Raw genomic sequence first — 24,802 nt, 5'->3', positions numbered from 1 at the left:
CCATCTGTGAGCTAAAGGGACAGCAACCATCTAAAAACTGTCAAGCTGAGAGTTTGGTTTCCACAATAAGCTCTGAATCACCTTTAATCTGCCCATTAGGCTATTCTGCAACAGCCCCACTGGAAACGCCACGGGTGTGAAAAACAGCAGATGGTTACCGGGGGTGGAAAGCTGTACAAATCGTTAGAGAAGCATGGAAAATTCAGTGCTGGCTATAAAAGTCACTAGACAAGGGCAGCTGTGAACAGCCAGGTGAAAAGAGGCGGGAGGGACACGTGGTGTCCCTACAAACTGCTGCTGTTTCTTTCTCCAAACCCAGCAGAAAAGTGCTGAATCAATCACATGTGAACACACCATAAGGTGCAACGCTCCCAAGTATTAACGCTAAGGGAGTTTTCCATTGCGCTGGAGTTTCCAGCTTTTAGCAGCACCTTGGATGTGATCATGGAATCACTTAAGGACCCTGAGGGATACTTAGAAAGCAAACCCACTTGCTTTTTATATGTTGTAATGCATGACTGATAAACCCCAGCCAAGTGATTACCTTAATCTGTGACTGACATAGCAGTAGATATCCCAAGATGCTGAGGATACATGCAGAATAAACACAAGACTAAGCCAGGAGGCAAAAGTAGGAAAGAAAGGAAACTCAGTATGGCCTGTCTCACACTGCACTTTTAACTTACAAAAGCCCAAACTCTCTGACTGCAAACAGAAATCATGACATGCAATTAGACGACCAAGGGAGATATTTTCTCTGCTTATCCCACCAATATCTTTAAGCAGGAGCAGGGTATAATTTCTAACCAGCTCAATAGGCATGAATAGCCACCTTCTAGGATATCTCACAATGACTTCTGCTTATGCTTAAATAAGGTAGTTACTGCAGGAGCAGAAAACAAGGAAAACTGAATTTTGGTAAAGAGAGAGTAGCAGATACAAGCCAGGGTAGGAAAGCAATTAGAATCAAATAATGAAAATCTACCATCATTCGCATGTTCAGCAGTATTGTGACATTCTCCCTACCAAAGACTTACTCCTTCTGTACTTGAGTCTGCCATCCCTGATTACGTTTTACAAGGGAGCCTTCCTCCTCCTCTTTTGGCTTTCCACAGGCAGCTCTGAAACACTTCTCACCTCCAGTTCCTCAAGTTACCTGTGGCGAAGCTCTCTTGCATGTATCATGTCTATCAAAAATCAATGAGTGGCAATCAGAGGCAACTGATACCCCCATGAAACAATCTCTGCCACCAGAGGTTGGGCTTGGAGCCACCATTTCCCCCTCCCCTCCATACACACTTTAGGCAGATGGCATCCACTTGTCATACAAACATATCTGGCCACAGCAAAGAAGAACATAAATGAGTACAGACAGAGAAAAGAAACCACAAATGCTTTTCAGTTTTATTCTTACTGGGAAGGTTGTGGCATCCTGACATGGTCCTTCACATCATCCAATGAAAACTGACAGGGACTTTTTCAAGGCTCCTAGCTCACCTAGCAGTTATGGGACTAAGTCTTGGAGTAATCTTGGCTTGGCTGTAGTGATTTGTTCAGCCTGCAGACATGGCATTCCCAATTCCAGACAGTTTTGCTGGGTCAAGACTAAAGTAATCAGTACTAACAGAAAGGGAAAGTAATCAGATGTGAAACACAGACCATATGATGAGTGATGTGTCAGGCTGGTACTACACAATATTTGTACAGACCAGTCAGAAATGGGTATAACAAACAGAGCTGGAAAATAGTATTAGTTAAAACATTTAACTTTGGATGGATTTCCCAGAAAAGAGAGAGTCCGTTCAGAAAAATAATGTAACAGCTTCAAAAAACAACAGCAGCAGCAACAATAACAACAAAACAAACAAAAAAATGCGTCTGGTGATCTTTAAATCAGCTTTTCCATTGGATAAATATATTTGAAATAGTTGTACAGTTCACAGTGGCATAAAGTTCTCTGATTGCTTGAGTGCTTGAAAATATCTCATCAGTAAAAAAATACCAGAGCTGGGGGAGGAAAACCCTCTCTCTGAATTCTGTACATGGGTAAATGCACAGGTTTTGGCAGGCATCAGGTCATTGGATCCATGGGAAACTGGCAGCATCACAGGACTGCAGATCACAAGTCAGGGGATGGAGGATAAGAAGAATAGTAAGGCCCATTTTCCTGCAACGAGAGAAGAATAAGCAGTTGAACAGAAGTCTTCTCCAATACACCTCAGTACAATTGCCACAGAGGCAGAAATAATTAGGTATTCTGGCTTTGTCTTCCATGAGTACAGTGACTCTCACAACTCATCCAGAGAGGATTATGCTGGTAAACACAGGCCTTGTTTTTGCCTGTGTTTTAAGCAGAAAGTGCAAGTTAAACTTTTGCCATTAAGCCAAAGCTGTGATGTCAGGAAGCCACAAATGGTGGCACAGCCAGTCACTCAGACAAAGCTGCTAATGCAGACACACAGCTCTGGCTACTACTTTGTAGTTACATCACATACTCTTTGGAATCATTTCACCAATGCAAGCCATATTCAGTCCACCATTTGGTTAGAGACCTGAGGTGGAGAAGGGAAGAGGGTCCAACACAAAGGTAGGGCACCTTTCTACTGTTCCATTTTTCCCTGCTGTTTTGGGTTTTTTCTCCTTTTCCTGCATGCTTGTTAGTATGCATGGCAGGGAAGATGAAACATGGATACTATTTCTTTTTTTCCAGTCAGTATAAGGTGTACGGCAGGTAACTTGAATTTTATCTTGTCCACGTGCTGTTAGTGTGTTAGGTTACAGTTCTTGGCTGAAGAAGGGTAAGCTGCCTTTTATGCACATAGGAGACTCCTCTAATGGGAAAGCAGCCTCTTTCTTAGCCAAGCCCTCTGCTTGGGCTGATGTAGACAAAAAATTCAGAGAATCATCACCCACAGAACAACACAGACTCTCCAGGAACCTTCCCTCTTTCCTCTCCCCATTCTTAAGATGTGAAAGTCAGTCCCCTTCAAGCTCTTGCAGAGCAGAAGGGGAGCAGCACAAGAACTGCCCTTAGGGCACAGACTCCTGGTGGCCACATGCCACAGTCACTTACCCTGGCGTCATACTCGAGGACGAAAGGGGGAAGATCAATCTGTTCTGGGGGTATGGCTGTGAACAACTGCTGAAGGCTTTCCACATAGTGGATTTTGTCCTTTAGCCCTGAGACTGTAAAGGTTGTGAAAAACCATGCTGAGACCTGAAAATAAAACCCAACAAAAACCAATTGACAAGGTGCTGTTTCAAAACCTTCAAGTTCAATGTAATATCCACTGTGAAACAGGCTTGAGTTGAACTTAAAACACTAAAATCATTGTTGTAACACAACAAGGTCAGGAAGCATGCACCACCAACTGCTAGCAAGCAGTGTCTTGAGAGCTTCAGCCTAGTGTTTTCTCACTCCACACTCATCCCTCCCCAAATGCAGCTTAAGGTCCCTTTCTACACTCCAAGAGTGACAGCTATTCTGCTATTTGTCCTCAAAACCCCATCAGTATAGTGGCATGTTTTCACTCCCAGTTTAGCCAGCTCAGAAAATGACCTATTTGATTCTGTCACAAGCATTTTCAACTCTTTACATTCAAGTTTTCACAGAGAGGGCAGTTAGAGGGGAGAAACTGGACCTTTCGCTGTTCAAAGATTCTGCTGAAATCTCCTTTCTGCTTTGGGTTGTCTGGGTGAGCTTTTGCTTTACCACCTTTTTTATCAAAGCCTTATCAATTTAACTCTACAAGAATAAGCCTATCAACTTGTTCTACAAGATTTTACTTTAAGTATTCACACCTCTGTCTGTTTTGGGTACAAACTGTATACAGAATTTTTGTTTTCAAAGACCAGTAAGACAGCATTGACACTTCTAGGAGCTATTAAATATTCCTGCTTAGATTGACTGCACAAGCTTTACCTTTAGAACCCACCTTCTCCAAACTTAAGTACTGTATTACTTCTTGTTTATTTCTTATCTATTCTTTTCCTGGCACACTGAAGGAAAAACGCCTGTTCTACAGGTCACAAATGCTCATACTGGGAATCAATCACATGGTCCTGGGCAACCAGTTCTTGCTGACTCTTTTTGAGCAAAGGGGCCAGACCAGATCATCTCGAGTCCACTGCAACCTTGACTATTCTGTCATTCTGTTTGATAGTTTTGCTTTGACTGCAGTAAGTTAACAGAAAAGAAGCAACAATGCAAGAAAAGCCTTGAGGAAAGCAAGAGTTTCAAATAAGCCATAAGATTAAGTCAATGAAAATGATCTGCCTGAATACATTTAAAGAGAAAGTAAATTCCTAAAAACTGTCCTGGATTAACTGTGCTGCCTCCTCAAAACAGTTTATTTTAATGAGAAGGGAGCAATGAAAAAGAGAAAGGGAGATAAAGAACACAATAGAACTTCTGAAATCAGTTCATTATTTTGAGGGCAGAATTAGAGATTTATGTTAGCAGAAAGCAGGGAGACAGATTATACTGGCATCCATTATTCATTATATTGTTCTAACAAGACCTCTTATAAGTGACACTAAAGTGACAGTTTAATGAGTGAAAAATACCTTCTCAATCTTGCAGCAAAGCAGTATGGATTTCAAGGTACGTTATGAGTGACTATCATTAAATATAATTGCTATGGATGTTTAATGTATAAAAGCCTAATAGGGAATATTTTTGCAGCCATCACAAAAACTGCTGTTGCAGCCAAAGAAAGTTAAAAATCTAGACATCTGCTGAAGTTTCCCTTCATTTTTCTTGTCCTGATATTCTGACTCTAAATAAAAGGCTATCAAAGTCACTCTGCCAAGCTATAAACCCACAGTTAAACCAGCACAACACAGATTAGTTGTGTCACTAATCTCTTAATTTGGTCATACCTCAAAGAGAATTTTACTCAAATCTGGGAAATTTTAGTTGGAAGGATCTTGTGTAAAGAATGACCTAATTTGCAATAACCTTTCCACTGGCATCTGATCTCCAGAAACTGCTCTTAGGACTGTTACAGGAAAACAAGACAAAAATTGTTCACGATAAATATAAAGATTACGATGATGATGAGTATTTAATTTGAGTCTTCAGGTATGTTTCAGTTTTGAAACATTCTTGACTCACAGCCATTTATGGAAACAGAATTATTCTGGGTGAGACTTTCAGATCAAGCCATTTATGCTTCATCTCAGAATACAAGCTCTGACAAAGTTTGTTTGGAAAGCTCTCAGAAGAGGGGAACCGAGAGAAGTCACACAAAAATGCCTCCAAAAGCCCTTTATTTCTCTATCAGCAGCTATATCAAAACCAAGCAGGAGGAACTTTGCATGCAAGAGTATGAAGGAACTTGTGATGGCACTTCAGGGCACTTTGATCTGAGGCCTGGCAGTGAAGTGCTCACACAGCAAGAGCCACTCCAGCCTACAAAACTGCTGATGTCACAAAATCATAGCAGAGGCAAGAACATCTCCATTGCACAGCTCACAAGAACACTCGAAGCATGAAGAAAGGCAGGATCAGGGTACAAAAATGGACTGCACAGTGGCACACCCTGCTTCTGTTACTCTGTGCTTTTGCATAACTGCTGAGCCTTCCTCCCTGCATACCAAACTCCATGTATTCTAGAAAGGCCATTATCCCCAGAAAATACATAATTTACAAGTTTCGTATCTAGAAACTGAACAAGAATCATTGTTGGCACCATAAAGTACATGGAGAGCTAAGCTGGTTTTCTAGGGACATATGATTTTCCAGAAGTCGTGATGAAAAGCCTCTTCATTCCTCTTAGCCCCTAAATAAGCAAAAGTGACTCTAACAGATGGCAGCCATCCACTGTGACAGAATTCAATACTGCTCTGAAAGGGACAATTTATACCAGAGATTTAAGATCTGTGTACTAGGGTAATGTGTTTGGAAGTTGCATGAATGCACAGGCCTTCCTCCTGCATTTGAGGATGGGGTATCATTTCCCACTACTTCTAGGGAAGGAAGTCAGTGATCCAAATAGGAAGATGAATGTGCCAAACATTTTTTAAGAAATTTGAAGCTTTTGAGCTAGCAATCTTCCATGGGGACAAGAGCCCTGAAAGAGCCAAAAATAAACTAGGGGAGAGAAAAATCCTTCCCTCTAAGCAGCCATCTTCTTCACCATGCTTTCTGCTGCATATTCCCCATCATGTTTCATAAGCTGATAGTCCATGCAACAGTCAGAAGCAATCATGCTTCCCTTCCAGTTATAGAAAAGATTGGCAGAAAGACATGAATACACATTCTCTTTTGCCTCCAGCTGTGCTGCCAGAATAGGATACAAACCAATACTATTTCCAGTAAGTCAGAGAACTCCATGTCTCTCACCCTCTCTGCTTCCCACCAACCATCTGCTTCCCCTACAGATCTGTTGAGTCCCACTGCAGTTTCCAAAGGGACAGACAAGATAGCAACAGACACCAGTAAGGATGAGTTCTCATCCTCCAACAAAAAAAGGTGTTTCTCTACTAAATAGAAATATATGGGAAGAGAGGAGGGGGATGAAGTGCTGCTGAGAAACTAAAACACTAGCACTTCCTAGCTTCAGCCTTCCCACTCAACTTTGTGACCTTAGTAATGTTCTATGCCAGCTCCTACATTTTCATAAGCATCAGAGCTGCAAGTTCTAATTCTAGGACAGAGACCTCTGATCTGTACCCTGTGGGAATAACTAATATCATAACAGAAACTAGAAGCTGTGCTGTTGGGAAGCCTCAGTCTCATCTACATAAAAACAAGGAAGCTCCAAGTCTCATGGTGTCCCAGCTGTGCACAGGCAAAGAAAGGACTCTTTGGAAATTTAGCAAAGAAATTCTTGCTGAACATGTGCAAACAGATGTGGTTTTCCAGGCATATAATTTTCTCAAATTTGATTAACGTCAGCAAAAAGCAGAATAAACACAGAGGTTAATCTGAAGTGAACGTGGAGGATCACATTTCTGTTTTAATTGGACTCTTTTAATTGGACAAACAAAAGTTCTAGGAAGAGCTGCTGCTGCCACTTAGTTCATCTGAAGTACTCATACTGCTGCAATAGGAGTAGTGGGTGTGAAGTCCAGAAGGGAATCAGCTCCATCTTCTGCTGCCCCACACAGATCCCAGCCAAGGGTAACAACTCAGTGCATGATGAATTCAGTTTTTCATCTCCTGATGGATTAACAGGATTTTTCTGCATTCCATCAAAGGTATTCTTCCCATCTTTCTTTGCTGCTCTACACTGTAACCCTGACTGATCTCACTGCTGCCTCTCACACTGCCCTCTGCCCTTTGCAGAGCACCTCTGAAGTGACACACAGGACACACTTGTGATACCTCCTCTGGTGAAAGAAAAGGTGAAACACCCAGGAGATGAACTACACAGAAAAGAATTCCCTGAGTGTTTGGTCATGGCAGGCAGCAAGCAAAAGGCAGCAGGACACGATGTTTCCCTTTAAAAGAAAAATGATTCAAAGCTTCCACCTCTCTCTGTTAAGAGCACACAAAAACCAGAGCACAGATAGTGTGCACTGCATTAGGGTTCAGCTTATCACAAAGGTTGGAAGATTACACCTAAATCAAAGATAGGATGAATTTCAAGTTCTGCTGTGGATCCAGAAGGTACTTCCTAATTTTGGGAGTCTTCTATGTATATATCTCCACGTTCCTCATGCTACAGGCTTACATGCTACTCCACCAACATGCAAGATAAGCTTTTCTTTTGTAAGATTTACCTTACCTTTGAACGAAATGTTGGGTGGACAAAATACAATGCCTTCAAGTTCCTCTTGTACCTGGTTTAGAGAAATAAAAAAATATTTAAAAGTGAATTCTAATTAAGGTCACTTACACGAACCAACTGCCAAAGTGATAATTTTTCTTAAGTGCCTGTGATGAATTTTACCAAGTTCATCTAATGTAAAGGCAGATACCAAAAAATAAATGTAAAGGGAAAACGAAAGTTTTTAAAAAAGCAGAATGGTGATTTTTCAGTTAAAGAAATCACAGCCTTCAGTCTTTTCAAGTAGGAAGTGAAAGAAGGTTAAGGACAAATTATGACTGCCACTGTTACCCAAGCCTCTCCCCTCACAACCAGCAACACATTTCAACAAAGCCAGGCTCAGAAAGCTCCAGCTTTGGATTCTGACAGACAATACAACCGAGTGCCTTCCTAACAGCTCCAAAAGTGAGATGGCAGAGGCCAGAACTTTTGGTTTAATAGATGGACTTGAGAAGGAAAGAAAACATCTTTTCCTTCTTCTTGCCTTTGTTAGTTATTTAGGACTTTGTCCCAGCAAAGCACTCTCACAAATAAATGGGAAACCAGATACAGGGAATAACAAATATTTGCATAGCACAGTGGAAGACCAGAACATGTTCTTTTCCTATTGACACTCACTTGGCATCAACAACATCATAGAGTTTCTTCAGGAAGTTAGAGTCTAATTGATTGTAATCATTTGTGAGTGTATGGAAATACACCAGGACATATTCCTTCACTGCAATATGATCCATGACGTGGATGAAATACAGAAGAGCCTGAGGCAGAAAGAAATGAAATTTGTATTTGCAAAGAACCCTTTCACAGTTGCATTACATCTTCATATGCTTTTGTTATTTCATCTAAAAATTAGGAATCATGAGGCTGGATAGCATTACATTTCAGCTATAAAAGCAGGGCCAACATTCCAAGTCTTCAACTTGACTGTAATAACTTGGATGTCTTTTTTGTCTATCTGACCTCACAGATGGAGATATAAAATTCTTGTTGTTTCCATGAAAAACTAAATCTGAATCATTGCATTTCACTCTTCACATCTTGGCGGTTATAGAAGCAGGGTAACTCCCCTTCTTCGTGAGAAGAAAAAGGAGTCCATACGAGCCATGTTTTTCTAAAAATAGCCTCACTGGAAAGTGTCAGCCCACTGCACACATAGCTTTGTAAGGGTATACATTTTTATCTGCCTATAAAAATACTTTCCAGTTAACACTGTAAGTCTTCTACAAAAAATGTTTCCAGTATTAACACTAAATTATCCTTATAATCAGACTTATCCATCCTAAACATTCTTATGTAACCTACACTACTCTAGCTGTACAAAGCCTTACCTTTTCCATGTCTATCAACGTTACAGGGATATTCCTTCCAACCACCACCATCACTGTGCGGCCACAGTTATCTACACCTACAAAAGAAAGAAAGAAAGAAAGATGTCTCAACTTCTCTCAGTCATGCCAGGTTTTTTAGTTGGGCCCTTACAAACCAGGGAGAATGAGGCTCAGCTCACAACTTTTGCAATGCATCTGGTTTTCAACAGAGGAAATATGCTCAGTTACTGCTCTCACTGTACCAGTACCTATTCGGATCCAGAAAAACATGTATCACATCTGAGAAACTTAAGGACTGTAATTTTATGTTGCCTGTGTACTCCATATTTACCTAAATATCAAATAATAATATGGGTTTTATTTTAAAAAAATCCCGCCACTTGCAATTCTACCACTGAAGCAAAATTCTTCCCAGAAACCAAGCTCTGAACTCCAATGCACAACAGATTCCCAGAGCATACCTCATGGACCTCCTGCAGCCCACAGAGCTTTGCCTAAGGCAAACAAAAGAATTTAAATTTGCAGCTACTCTGCAGAAGGTATCAAACAACATTGATATTTACACAAAGCTCTAGGTAAGCTGTGGATTTTCACAAGGGCCTAAGATATCAGCCAAAGTGCTGAGCAGATTTTCTCTCCAGAAACACAGCTCTGCTTTCCAGCATGACCTATTGTATATGCAAGTCCAAAGAAAATATTTTTACTTTGAGACAACATAGATCAGTCATCAGTACCCCAAACTTACCTGTCTGGTACAAAGCTTTAAGAGATGCAATGTCAGAGAGGTCTTCAGCTCTTGCCTGACACAGCCAGCGATTATAACTAGAAAGTTAAAAACATCTGGTCAGATCTAATTCCTCTTTGGATTAGCATTATAAGCCTGAAGAGTCATATGGGAAGGGAAGGACAAAACAAGACTTTTCTGACTGAACCCTCTCTAATGTTGCTGTCTTCTGACCCTGGAGCAACTATCAAGTTGCTAAAGAAAGAAGTGTTAAAAAATAATATTTAGTGTCTTAATTACACACCTAATGATTTTCACTAGGGCAATTAATACATATTAATACAAATCAACTAGTAACTGTAGTGGCATTGCATTTGGGCTGAAAAGATCTCAGAGGTTTTTCCATTTAAATATGTCAGTATTTAAACGAGAGAAAAAAGATTCCTTTAAAAGTCTAGATGTCAAACACAACTATGCAGCAACCAGTGCCATATATAGATTTTTTTTCCCTTTGAATGGTGAACAACTCAGTGCCTCATCTGACAAAACAAGCCAACACCGTGCCTTTAGAGGTGTCCTGCATGGAATTACCTTCTAAAGAAGGGACCATGCATATTAGGGTTACCAGGGCAGGGAGGGGGAGAAAGCCTGAGCATACTTTTATTTACCAAATAGAAGAAAAGTATTTTGCTATCTGCCCAGAGCCTCAGGAACAAGTGGGCAGTATTGAAAGCAGGTGATCCTACTAGAGAAAGTGGTGACAAAACAGTGACATCTTGTGGCAAATGGATAAGGCAGCTGGCAGGATGCACTGGGTGTGCTAAAGAGCTCATCCCAAGCTTCCCTTTTCCTCCTACTACCCTTTCCCTCCTCCCTTCAGGCCAAAGAAGCTACCACATCAATCCAGGGTGACACCAGGCTTTACCTGTATTTGCTTGCTGGAAGATTAGGCTTTACAGATAACAAAACCACCATTCATAAGGGTTGGTCCTAACTAACAAATATTCACACAAACAAGCAAATTCTCACTTCCTCTGATGCTGTTTCTGCAGTGCTGCCTCAGACAACTGTCCCTGAAGGATGAGGCGTCTCTGTTTATCAACGTCTCCCTCCATGCGGGCAAAAGCATGGGACCCAATGAAAGACAAATCTGCCTCCAGACCCTCTTCATCTGAAGCATCTGCAGTGGAAACAAAGGTGTGAAATGTTTGGGCTGTGCACAGGACAGCAATGCTGCTGATGAGTTGCTACATTTCTCAGTGGGACAACACAGTCATTATGCTACAGACTAACACAAAACCCCATGAGATACCATGATGCGGCTCTGATACCTCACCAGTACCACTGGCAGATCACAGCATGGGATTGAGAACTAGACTCCCTTGAAAATGTTGTTTTGCCTGGAAACTAACTGGGAAATCCCAGCCTTCAGCTTATAACAGAGGGTTAACTCTCATGAAAAATAAGGCTTGGAGAGAGTGACTTGAGCTTTGCAGTCACCCTACTTGTCAAAAGGGGAAAAACAAGCACGCAGAAGCACAGATGCTGCAGCTTTAATTTAGAAGCTGTACTGTAGAAAGGGCTCACTTTTTATATCACTGACGCTTCCTGAACAAATGCTGTAGTGATCTGAGAGTAGCTGTTTTTATAGTATTGTTTACAACACGACTGTGTGATGAAACAGAAGAGCACAGGCTCACTTGCTGGTGACAGAATGCTCCACTGAATTGATGTCATCCAGGCATATTGCTAAGACTTCTAGAACTGTCTCTCTGGGCAATCTGGACAGGAACTGAGTTTCCCCTTTTAGCGTGACATGCTACAGTAGTAATGGAACAAGAGTGCAGGATTCCACTACACAAATTCACTCTTACCTATGCAAATCCAGTCATTTCACAAATTATTAGCTAGTGGTTAAATACCTCACACAGATCAGCCACAGCAGCAAATATCAAATATTCAGCCTTATCCCAACTGGCTATACAAAAGAAAATTGAAACTCATTCCAACTTATCTGCTTCGGATGGTTTAAGGCTTTGCCTGAAGAAGTGTAAAACTTTCACATCACTGCTTAACAAGTAAGGCAGAATGTGTCTGCTATGTCCATGAGTATATTAAACTGTTTTGCTATATGTATCTCACCTCAATCCTGACAGCAACCTCTTTACAACCAGACTTTCACTGAACTTTGATAGCTATTTCTAAACACTGATCTCTGGGTTGATCTAGTTCTTCTACCTTTTAGGGAGTTTTTGCTAGTTTTTATTGCACATCTACTAGTTTGATGCACTGTATCCCTGCTGCATCAACAGAATTGTATCCTCTGAGACAACATTTGCAAATACGTAAATGACACTTTGCTAATACACAACACAGACCATTAACTGTATATATAACGCCTTTTTCAACTAGGGGCTGCACAAGATTCTGCAAAAACACCTTCACAGATCCTAATCACTTTGGGAAAAAATTTACAGAGGGAATGAACTAACCACCTCTACCATCAAGAAGGAAAATCACAGAACAACTCTACTGCAGTCACTGCTGGGGAACACATGAAGCCAATGAGGCAGCTTGAGAACTGGAACCATTATAACCTGCCTTAGATGAACTGAGGTGGGATAACATCTCTCTCCTCTTTCTGTTTTTCCCACTGATTTTCACACAGAGATACTGATTCCAAAGTCCAGTTACAAACTCACCATCCGGAACACCTGGCTTTTCAGTAATCCTGATCTGCCGCTCTGGTACTACTGGCTCCCCTTCTGCATTGCCAATATCTGCAGGGAGGTAAGGCAAGGATTGGATCTCTTCTTCCAACGATCTCGGAAAATACAGAGGCAGCAACTTCTGGTAAGTGGCCTACAAATAAGAAAAATGCGTGAAGGGTCTATCACGCACCCGTGCTCTTTGCTTAAACAGCCACTGCCTCTGTAGCAGGGAATATCTCAGCTGTGTAGAGGCAAAATACTGGCTTACTTTGGGCTGTGAGCTGGGAATAAAGGCAAGTAACCTTGATCAAGGTTAACTTTTTGGTTTTTTTGCCAGCCTGGCAAGGGACTTTGAGAGGACTTTGCTTCAACTTGCATGAACTCAGGTAGACTGCAGATACTTTAACTTTGTAATGATATTAAAATATGCATAGACAATAGATTTCTTGTTTATGTTGCTGTTAAGATTGCTTATGTTAAAATGCACCACTACACAGATCACCTTTAGTGATCTGTCTGGGAAAAAAGGAAAAGCACCAACCAAACAAGAAAATCCTTCTCTACATGAAGGGAAATAGTGAAAATCTCTGCAGAATGCAGAAAATCTCTGCAGAATCCACTTCATGGATTCTCTCCAATTGATTAGCATGTTTATGATCCCCAACAAATTAGTTATTTTCCTTATCCAGGTGCCCCAGAACCTGAATGAGGTGTGGATGTTCTGCACAGGAACTTCCATTAACAAGTTCAATGTACAAGGAGAGTCAATATTCAAACTGCCTGCATCTTTAAGAACACAGATCATTAAATGTCAGGTTTGCTATTCCAACAAGCCAGCAAGCAGTGTTTAAGATGTTTGTAGGTAATCTGTAGGCATGCTGAACTGGCCCTCTTCAAGCACATCTTTTGTGTAAGGAGGAAACTTCGGGTGAGGAATTTCCTTTCTGGCCAAGAGACAGCATCTAGCACAACTGCATGCTATCACCTCCCCTACTTGCTCCCTCACAAAAGCCAGAAGCAGAAAGATTCTCCAAGTGTCCACACTGACTGCTAAGAGCATAAGCAGTACTGGAAAAGAGGCTATGCTAGGAGCAGACAGAAGGATGCTGTAAAACCAAAAGTCTGTGTGATCTGAAGGGGAAATCCAAATCCAGCTTTACTGCTGCAGAGAAGATCAAACATGCCCAGGAATTTTGGTGGAATGAATGCCAAGAAGATACCTCTTCAAGCTCAGAGACAGCAAACACCACCTTCTCTAGAGTCTCTCCATGAATCTCCAGAAACCTCCTAACTGTGCCTGCAAGGAAGCAGATTAAATGTAGTTAGCAAAACAGGAGAAGAAAGCTACACACACAACTACAAGTGAAGAACTCAGAGTGCAAAAGAGAGACACATCTCTCCTCATACTAAATAGCTCCACAGGCTATAGGCAGGTGTGGATTAAGTGGTGGTTTAACACATCAAATGGGTTGCTAGGCACATTAGAAGTTCCATCTCCATTCTCTCCTAATGCTGACTTTAGAGACAGACACAAACAGAGAATAACCCTCTTTGATTTTAGCTTACTAGGCACTCCTTAAACAGGGAAATGTGACTCAATAGCCCTGAAAAATCAAACCAAATACTTCCTTTACAGAGTCCTGTGCAAATTGCTAAAAGTAGACATTCTTAGAACAAGTTACTCTGCCCTAAGTTATCAGCAAAGCAATATAAGCAAGCTACAGCAGAAGCTGGTTTAAGACAGGCTCAGCAACACATAATCTCTGGGGTCAGCTGTGCCAAAGAGGCATATAAAAATTCTCTTTGTAAATCAAGAGAGAAAGTGTCCAAACAAATTGGTTGATACAGCACTATTTTATCAAGTAGCATACAGACCTAAAGAGACAACAGAAGACACAATAAAGGAAGTTATCTACAGAGAATACCTTAGTGGGAGTTCAAAAAACATCAGAGGGGAAAAAAAGGAGCTATTTTTGAATATTTCCTGTGTACTACTGTACACAAATTCATGTGTGATTGGGTTGAGTTGCAACATTACATAACAAATGCAGTCACACAGTTCCACAGCAAACTCTTCTGAACATATGTGAACATGTGAAAAAGGCAAAAGAGATGGCAGAAGAGTAGGAACCAGTATAGAAGTATATATACAAGAGTATATAATGGTCTTGTTTGAGCACTTCTCTATATTTTCAACCTAGGATATTTTCTGATTTGTTCTCAGTGGCCTTCATTTTTTTTAATATTAATATAGCTTCCTCTCAAACACAAGGAAATTTGAAAACTTTTAGCAATGCTTTTTAGTAAGAATTTCCATGAAACAAATATCATAAGCTTAAGAACCATTTCCCCTTGTTTGTTCTGAACTGACATGGTTTGATGGTTCTTATTTTTGGAGACAGTGAACAGCTGACTCCTTTTCACCATTTCCATGCCACTCATGAGTTTATAGACATCTGTGACACTCCCCTCAAGTCTGGTGTATTCCAGTCTGAAAAAGTCTTGAGCTTGTTTTGCTATTTCTTGCCTTTTTCTACCCTTGTTGACCTCCTCAACTTCTCTACTATATTCTTTTTGAATGTGCAGCTTTAAAGGGTGAACAAAGCACTGACTTATTGCATAACATTCTTAATTTTGTTGTGTCTTACTCAGCTTGCTGTTTTGAACTCCTGTGAGATGTTGTTTTCATGGAACTATTATAATCTCAGTGCTTTGCTGCCTGTGATCAGCCCATCATTTTACACGCAAAGGCAGAAGCCTGTAGGAGTGGGTCAGTGGGGGAAGGATATCACTTTACATTTGGATGTGCTGATGACACTAAATCAGCAGAAGAAATTCACTGCTGCTCGAGTCTGCCTACAAGTATTAAACAGTAAGGTCTCATCTTGGCTATTCTGAACAAATTTCTATTACCAGCAAACTCTCTCACCTCACTTTTAGCATCTTTTTCAGGTTATTAATTAATACATTGAAGAATGCAAGTTCTAGCACAGATTCCTATGGACCTTTACTGATGAGATCCCAGAGATCTTTACTGAGAGAAAGAATTATTTGTTTTTATCTTCCATTTCTTGATCAACCATGGAATGCCTTGTCTTTTTACAGCCTCTAATGAACCACAGCCCCCTAAAAAAGGTTTCCCCATACGAAGAGCAATCTGTCAGAGGTAAGTGACCTGCTGAATGCTGCCATCCAGTCTATGCTGTTTTCCAGCACACTTACGCAGTGCTATGTGGGTTGCATCCTCCAAGGGGTAGCATCTTTTCAGAGTGTTAATGACACAAAATCCTACGGAGCACATTGCCTGTTCCCTGGAATCCAGAAAAAGAGGAACAAATGAATAGACGGCCAGGTCTGAACAGACATCTCTCAGGACAGTACAGAACACCAATAACTTCTTCCCTGGCTCTAAGCAGCAGTAATCCTCTTACAGGTTTTTGCAGAAGGATTCTTCCCTGGCAAGATGTACACACCCCCATTAAGTAGAGAAGGAGAGAACTATTAATTATTCCACACTGCTTCCTCTGGTGCTTGTTTACAGACTTCTCCTTCTACCTCAGTTATGTGGTTCCTACAGCTTCTCATATTCTGGATGAAGTCCTTCCCTCAAGCTCCCTGCAACCTTTTCCAAAATATTTTCATTCCTGTTTAGGACTGACAGTAAGGAGAAGGAGGGAAAAAAAAGTACTCTTCAATGCATACACACTCCTGTTCCTTCACCTGACCTCTGATTTTGTTTTGTTAGAGATCTGGACACAGGCCAAGGTGGCTTACTCAACCTTAAGTATGATTAGACAACCATCAGAATGGATGACACATACTTTAAGACTAGTAAGATGCTTCCAGCACTGAGCCACATTTTCAGAAGAGTAAAGCAGAGCTCTTGCCAACAGTCATCAAAGGAGTTTGAGCAAGCTCAGAGTTGGTAGACAATTTCACAAACATCAAAAGTTACTCTAGAAAATAGATTGGCTGAAAGACATTCAGTATGCAGAACTGTCAGAATTTTTAAATAGTTTTTAATAGTTTTCAATCCAGGCCTGAATTTACTTGTGACTTCTAAGGCAGAATAAAACTGATACATTCTAAAAACCTTAGCTGTAATCTTGATTATGAAACAGTTACTATTGCACTGTAACACACAGTCCAGCCTTGGAAGAATTGATCTTCCCAATCCTAAAAAATTGTTAGGTATGCTTTCTGACACTGCTCTTGCTCAGTCATATATTGTGACTGCTAGCACTACAACAGTAGAAGAAGAGAACACAGGAAAGAACACAGAAAAATAGGAAGAAAAACCCCTGTTTGTTAAGAGGAAGTAGAAAATACCGCAGACAGAAGGGGAAAAAACTACAAACATAGCTGCTGCAACTGTAGCTTTAGAAGCAACCTTATTCCCTGACTCAGAATTTTAGCTGTCTGTTGTACAGGGGCACTGAGGCCAAACACATGAACTAACATAGCAGTAAGATCTGCCTGTGGGTGTGTCCACATGGCTGCAGACACACATGAAGTTGCTGCTTGAGCAAGCCCATTATACGTGTTTTCCAGCACAGAACCCAAAGCAATTATTAATGTTTCTCCTCTGAGGAACTGAATGCCTCTACACCACAGCACACATAACCAAAGACATGAAGTGCACCATGATGCCACTAATGTCCTCCTTCCCTTAACCAGCCCAGCATACACGAGAAGACATTCACAGAGGTTTGGCCTTTGTGCAGGGCTGAGTTTCCAGGCCAGCTGTGCCCAGATGGCACCCAGTGCCAGCAGGGCTGTGCTTACTTGGCGAGCTGCAGGACGTTGCGGTAGCAGCTGTACAGGGAGCTCTCGGCCGCCGTGCGATACCTGCTCTTGTACTTGGGGCCCACTGTGTGAATGATGAAACGGGCAGCCAGGTTAAAGCCTTTCGTGAGCTTGGCCTCGCCTGTCCTGCAACCTGGGATGAATAAAACACCAGGGTGAGTGTCCATGTCATGGTAAGAAAGCCAGAAGCATTCATGCCCTTGTCTTCCTCCAGTCAGACTCCATTCATCCATAGAAGTCAGTGTTTTAGACATCAAATATTAAGGATAGCATCCTATCTCATACCAGCTGCTTAGCACCCAGTCAGGTTGAGGAGGTGAGAACTGTGCTCATTCCTCTCAATTGTAAAACTATGCATACAAAGACAAACCAGAAATTGCTAGAAATTCTGTCTGAATTGCAGTGCTTACTATGCTACTTATAGAGCCAAAAGAATAAATGATTTAATAATGTGCAGAGAACTGAAGCACAAGTATACTATACAGCCAGCAATAAAAAGTCATGAATTTAACAACTTGGTTTGGGGAGACTAATTTTTAAATGAAATTACTACAAATCTTCTTTATCAAACAAACCCATTGTTGCCTAAATTATTACAAATGAATAGATCAAGCACTTGCTTATTTTATGCTCCCAGAATGAGGGAGCTTGCTGTTTTGCAAGTTTATTCGTGTCCACAAGGCAGACGCATGATCCTTGTGCAGCTCATACTCTCCTGACAGACTAGATGTCGAGTCTCAAGGCAAGGAAGTTCAAGCAATACATTAAATTTTGTTTCATTCCCAGCACCCCCTAGTTACATACTCTAGGAACAGATACTGTGTTTGAAATCTGTTTTTCCTTCAGCACATGGAAGAAAAGTCTGTTAAACTTCCCCTTCTTCACCTAAATCTAGTCCACTCCAGGTCTGGACAGTGGAAGAAGTACTTCTGGTCTCCCTACCCTCAAAGACAAGTATTTTCTAATCTTCTTCCTTCTGCTTGTACAGCTGTGCTTCAGCTTTCTGATCTAACTGAAAACCAGTATTTTCACTGGATTAGCTTTCAACCTGATCTTCTGATAGGTTGCTAGGGCCCACAGCAGGGAATGAAGAAGCAGCTGTAGCCACCTTTCAGGCAGCAGCACTGCAGCAGCTGGGCTTAAGCTGCCCACTGAACAGGGATGTTCACCTCTGCAACTCCACTCTTTCCTCACAGTGCTCAGGCAGGCTATCAACATGCATGAAAGCATATTTTATGGGAGGAGACATTCCAGGCTGAGAATCTTCCTTACTCAAAGGAGTAAGCATGTGCCTTCAAGCACATCTTTTTAATGGCAACACACGCTGCCCTTAAGCCAGCATCTTGTAAACTTTTTGATCCAACAAATCCCATCATTAGGTTCTATAGACCTCCCCTGTGCTTCTTCTGGGTTAATCAGAAGGAAGAAAACACCATACTAAAACTAAGCACACTCTTCTGAATTCCTGCACAGCCTCTAAGACAGCTCAAGAGAGCAATTAAATAAGCACAATATGGAAAAAGCAGAAGTCAAACCTGAAACAATAAATCAGATACCAAGTTACTATTCTTCCTCTGGGGTCCTCCCATGCCTCACAATTAGTAAAGAGCAAGTCAAGGCCTGTAGGAAAAACTGTCTAAAAAAAAAAAAAGTTAAGCAAGTTTGACTGAGGTACAGTTGTGAATTCAGTAGGGAAACAAATTCAGGAAAGCAGATTGGTAATCTTTAACTACACTTAGATCACACTTTGCACTTCCCAATGCCTTCTGCCTGGAGATGTCTATAACACAAAATTAAAATGAGCTGCAGGTACTATTCCTAATTTAAGATACAGGGTGAGGTGAGCTGCATGAGTCAAGGACTGTGGCAAAACAGGGAACAAAGTCAAGATCCTATTTTTTATCCAGTGAGACTTCAGACATTAGAATAGCTTTTCTCCAAGTTTAAAATGGAAAGTGTGAATCCTCTGCATCATGTGGCAGAGAAAAAGCATCACAAGAGCTAGAAGACTACGGTGCATTACTATTACAGAAGGCCTTTATTAGACTGCAACAAGTATTTGTTGATAGGGAAGTTTATGTCAATAGCACTTCGTCTGCCAGCCTGCCCTTGGCTGTAGTATTTCTGCATGAATCAAAACTAACAGTGCTCCCAGAACATACAAGTTAGCTGAGCCTTAAAGAAGGCACAGGCCTTTGAAGGGTCAGCACGTCACATGCTTTAAGACCATGATTTTTCTTGGAGTCTATGAAATGTGAATATATACCAAGCAGCAGAAATAAGGCAGGAGAGACCTAACTGAAAATGCATCCATTTTACAGCTTTAGAGCACAGACCATACATTTACACTTTTTTAGCACAAACATTCTCCTATGAAAAAAATTCCAGGCTAAATGGGAAAAGGGCAAAAAGTAAGCAGAGATGACAAATGAATCATAAACTGATTTCTTAGCTAAGCTTTCCATCCACTTCTGCTACTGTGACAAATGTACTACGGGTGCTCAAAACCTGAATCTGTAACCCAGCCTCTCCTTCCTCCCCCACACAACATGTCAGTAGGTTGTCACAGTAGAACTGATTTCCATAAAGCTCTTGGCACAACATTAAAAGAAAACTGTCTTCATATGGAGTTGTGAACCTGCAGAATGCATTACAGGGAGAAGACATGAGTGTTTTCACCGTGGTAGAAGATGCAAAACTACGCATAACTCAGCAAGGTAAAAGGGAATTTAAGAAGCTGAGCACAACTCCCTAATGAGCTGACAGATCCCAAACTTTAAGGACTCCTTGAAATGCAGTCCCTCTCTTCCCACCTCTCAGTGCACACAAGAAACCCAAGTGCATTTTAGAAGAGTTCTGGCATATATAGCAGGGTCCTAACTATTCTATAGCACCTACTGTATTTTAACAGCCATTTCCACCCACAGCACACACTGAATTTTCACTGTTACAAAATGGTTACTCTTCCTCCTGTTTTATTTCTAGGTTACTCAAAAAAAAGCAAGCTAAATCAGCAAAGCATGATTTTATAGAAACAGAGGATTTCTATTCAATTGCAATTTAAGCTACTGAGAGTTTATATTAGAAATATGGTTCTTCTATATCCATTTTGTTACCACATAAGGAGACCAAACTGTTACCCACAGTGAGCAGTACTACACAGAGACCTCAAAATTCAGTTCACTACCAGAGTTACTAGAGATGTGAATTTTTATCTGCAAACCATATTAGACTTCTGTATGACCTTGGATAACTGTAAACTCCTGCTTGTCACACACAAAATAAGGAAACTCTTACTCCCAGTGCCTGTTAGATAAAAAAAAGGCTGAGTATTCATCCCTCATTATCAGCAATAAACTTTGCTAATAAAGAACCTAGGCAAACCTCATCCATTTCTAGAATAGCCTTGCATTAGGCCTGCTCTTGTAGCTTTCTAAGAAAGCAATTTGTTGTACACAAGAGACAAATGAACCAACTTAAGAAGTCACAAAGACTTTATTTAGATATGCAGTGTTTTATCAATCCATCCATTATTGCCATATCTTTCTGAAAGACTGTGTGTATATTAATATCCTGAAAGAGGATACCCAAAGTGTACGACAGAATCCACTTAATTTCTGCAATGGTGAACCTCAGTTTCTGTCTTTCACAATGTACACACACTGAGCAGGATAAAATCTCAAGATGCACAAGACTGGTCCCTTGAGCAAAAGCTCTGAAAGCTAACTGCCAAAGTGGCTTCACATAATGGGAATTATTGTATCACAAAGTAAGGGCCCATCAACTCAAATATCTGCCACAGATTTTCAATTATCTGTAATGTGCACAGCAAAAGGAGACTAGATTGGCAGGTGTTTCCTCTTTTTTACATTACCACCAGCTGTTGGGGCTGGGGGAAGCTCTACCTTTTCCGTTTCTGCCCCAATCCTGACACTTTGTACGCAAAGACAGGAGATTTTAATAAAATAAAAATGTCTCTGGCCGCTTACCTTTGAGTTTCTGGAGTTCATCCTTCAGGTCAGGCCCAGCATGCATGAATATACTTTCAGACACTGGATTCTTATCCGTGAGAGTCTCATTGCTGGTGTTTACGATGGCTGTGCAGTTCAGTAACGCGACATCTCCTCTCCTGAGGAAACAATTTATTGCAGGCTGAATGTACAGCTAAGCAGGATATTCTCAAATGAGTGCTGACAAGCAAGGAAATGCCAAGTTACAGGAAAGGCATTAAAAGGACTCCAGTGCCCACACAGCGTAGTGTACCCTGACACGCTCACCAAGCCAAATCATCCTTTGCCTCTACCTGATGAAGACAGACTGCATACAAAATGTCAGCTCCTTAAAGAGTCCCAGCCTCAGCAGAACTTAGGGATATTTGTAGAAGAGGCAGTGTTGTAGCTATATGTAGGGCAACTCAGACAGCAAACATGCAAAGCAGCTTGTTAAACTGATGGAGTGTCACACCTTCCAAAAACTGATATATTTTCTCTTGGGGATAAGAGGAGAGTTCTTGTGCTGTATTGCTTTCAAAACTTCAACGATTTTTTTAATGCACTCCTTTATTTTTACAGACAGACTATCCAAGGCACCTTACTGCTGTTGTTCCTCACACTACTGTGGGTCTAGAGTGACACTTTAGCTGAACAAGTTTTCCTCACTTTCGTTCCCAAATTGTGAACCCACGGTTTGATCATGTCCATTCTGCTGTTCAAGGGTCAGACATGCAGAAGATAAACAAGGCACAGATGCATAAGAGACAATGGAGCAGCAGAACTCTGACCTGCTTTTTGGCACAGCAGCAGCCATTGGGGATTTTGGGATCAAAGAGCATAGGAAGGGAAATAAAGATTCCCACGCACAGGGAGAAACTAAACTAACAGCTGAAATTGCACAGATTTGCCCAAGCTGTAAAATATGTTTAACATTTTACTCCTCACTTTCTTTTCTTAATCGGGTTCAGGAAACCCATGAACAGTCCCATTTCCTGTATATATTAACCAGAAAGAGGTCCAGGCTGACCCCTGAATCTGCACCCCTGAGAAATCCTTCTCTCTTCACAGTGATTAAGTTAAGAGTTATTCACCTAGAGACCAGGTTCAAGTATCTGAATTACAGGAAAGAAAAACTGATGAAGTAAGTACAGCACACTACACTTTATCAACAGATATTGGAAGAAAAGCATGGAGACAAAACACAGAACGGAGGAAAGATGGGCAGGAAGAGCCAAAAGCAAGCCACGAGAATGACAGGAAAGAAAGAAATACTGATTTAAAACAGAAAAGTGAAAGCAGAACAATGCCAGCAAATAGAGAAAAAAGCTAGTAGACAGCAAACATATTTTTTAAAAAATAAGAATCTCATATCCAAGTGCCCAACTAGGTTTTAATACCAAGCATGCAGTATCACAGCTAGAAGTACAGCTCCAGTCTGCTGCATTAAGGACTGCCTATGAGCACAACCTTTGGTGGAGCAAAATCTCAGACTTGCAAAGTTACAGTGAACAAAAATATTATTTTCTTCCCAGATCTGTAATGTTTGATTCAAGAAAAGGGGATTTAGAAGCTTTATTCTGTGGCAGTGATCATTACATGAGCATATGGATCCTGCAGTAAATAGAGAAGTGATGACTGACACACAAGAGCCACATCGAACTTACCACAAGATTATTTTTTCATTGATGTCTTTCCTGTATGGAAAAGGTGATCTAACATCAACTTGAGCTTTTTCAACAGGACTTTGGCGACAATCCAGCTGCTTGGCCTCATAGGAATCACTCCAGCCTGGCAGACTATCAATATCCACAAACTGGGAAGGAGCACCCAAGGGATCCATGGAATGGAAACAACAACTCCCTTTCTCAGCCAACTTGTTACACTCCAATTTTCACTGGAGTCTTCCAGGTGCTTTAAAGAAAAACAAAAAGAAAAAAGGAAAAAAAAAAAATCAAACCAGGTCACCAGCTGCTCACGAAAAGTAACTGCCCCGTGGAGCCAGACCTTTCCCAAGACTGCAATGCAATAACAGCAGAAGACAGAAAAACAGATTTGCCACTCAAACACTCCCTCTTTTGTTACCTGTATGCACTGAGGCAATGCAGATGCTCACAGTGAGACAAACCTCTTTCCATAATTCAAGGTGTAAACACCTTCTCTACTAAATTGATCCAACTGACTTGTAATCTTGCATTTTGGAAATCATGAGAACAAATTCCCGAGTGCAGAGAGGAATTTCAGTCTTTCTGAAAAGTGTTATTTCTTTATCTTAACGAAAAACAAATTTGTAGCAGGGAATGTATGATCTATTCGTTCAGAGATACTGGTAAATACTTATAAATAAAAAAGACAGAGCTTCCCAAACCACAATGCCCCTGTCACATAGTTCTAACAGCCATGCACTCAGGCACAAAACCCCTTCACCCAAATCAGTTTTGCAAGAAACAGTAAAGCTGTAAATTTGAACGCTGGCCCAGTGATTTTTAAGACCAAACGCTGCCATCGGACTGATTTTGTAAAACCTGAGATGGCACAGGTTGCTAGATGAAAGCTCAAACGTGCCAATACTCACTGTTCAGCAGCCAACAGGTAACACTTTGGCTATTACACTTCCATTGTGGCTACTGAACCATTTTGGTGACTCAAACAAGCACAAACATAGCCACATAAGTAACTTCAGTTTGCCACATACACACCTACTACTTAATCCCTTTCCCAGGTTCATAATTGATAATAATTTTCAAACGATCGCACCCACAAGGGGTAATTGTGAAACGTGACTTACTAAGTGTATTCATTAGCCAGGGGAAAACAACACAACACAACAAAACAGAACAGCCAAGCATCCAGGCTCACATGAGTGGTAATAAAGGCTGACACTAGGACAAAGAAAGCCGTAAATAAGATTTTGGCTGGGAGAAAAGGCAATGAGAGAGAAAGGCAAGGAAAGCGCGGCTACACCGGTCCCAGCCAGCAGCTCATCTCCAGCAGCATCTTTCCCCTGCCGAACAGCCCAGCCCGGGCTCTGGCTGCGGCGGCAGGGGCAGGAGCAGCGCCCCGCACACCTTCCTCGGGGCCAGCTCCCCATGATCGCTGCCGGGCCCTCCCGCGGCCCCCAGGGGCTGTCGGGCTCGGAGCGGGGCGCACAGCCGCAGGAGGCCCCAGCGCCCAGGGGTGCCGTGCCCGCAGCTCTCCCGGCTCTCCCGCCCCTCGGCTCGCCCCCGGGACTCGGCACCGCTCCGCCCGGCATCCCGCGGCCCCTCCCGGCTCCCCCCAGCGCAGGCCGGGCAGCCCGCGGCACCGCAGCGCAGCGCACTCACGGGCACAGCCGCAGAGCCGCGCCAGCCCCGCCCGGACACAGGCTCCCGCTCGGCGCCGGGCTGGCGACATCACCCAGCGGAGCTGCTCGTCTGCCGCGCTTCCGCTTCCCTTGCCGGGCGGAGCCTGGGCCGCGCTGGCAGCCGGG

The 24,802-nt window shown here is 41.8% G+C and overlaps 1 protein-coding gene across 2 annotated transcripts; it reads right to left on the bottom strand.

Moving 5' to 3' along the window:
* Positions 1–1,392: 1,392 nt before the first annotated feature.
* On the bottom strand, positions 1,393–24,802 carry GDAP2 (ganglioside induced differentiation associated protein 2). Of its 2 annotated transcripts, XM_085069724.1 has the most exons (14): positions 24,657–24,801; positions 23,001–23,247; positions 21,334–21,473; positions 17,324–17,477; positions 15,761–15,849; positions 13,759–13,835; positions 12,530–12,689; positions 10,857–11,007; positions 9,849–9,925; positions 9,104–9,180; positions 8,394–8,533; positions 7,734–7,788; positions 3,074–3,217; positions 1,393–2,167 (listed from the first exon to the last, which is right to left on the bottom strand). In XM_085069724.1, exons 2-14 carry the CDS (start codon positions 23,174–23,176, stop codon positions 2,120–2,122), a joined length of 1,488 nt encoding a protein of 495 aa, XP_084925850.1. In that variant the 5' UTR covers positions 23,177–23,247; positions 24,657–24,801; the 3' UTR covers positions 1,393–2,119. The 2 variants fall into 2 exon arrangements, with proteins under 2 accessions (XP_084925850.1, XP_084925858.1); XM_085069732.1 differs by lacking the exon at positions 8,394–8,533 and having other exon boundaries at positions 24,657–24,802.

The sequence above is a fragment of the Lichenostomus cassidix genome, chromosome 1 (genome assembly GCF_008360975.1).
Source record: "Lichenostomus cassidix isolate B80296 chromosome 1, HeHo_3.0, whole genome shotgun sequence".
Taxonomy (NCBI): Eukaryota; Metazoa; Chordata; class Aves; order Passeriformes; family Meliphagidae; genus Lichenostomus; species Lichenostomus cassidix.
The sequence above is the reverse complement of the archived record's forward strand: the minus strand, read 5'-3'. Positions and strand labels throughout refer to the sequence as shown.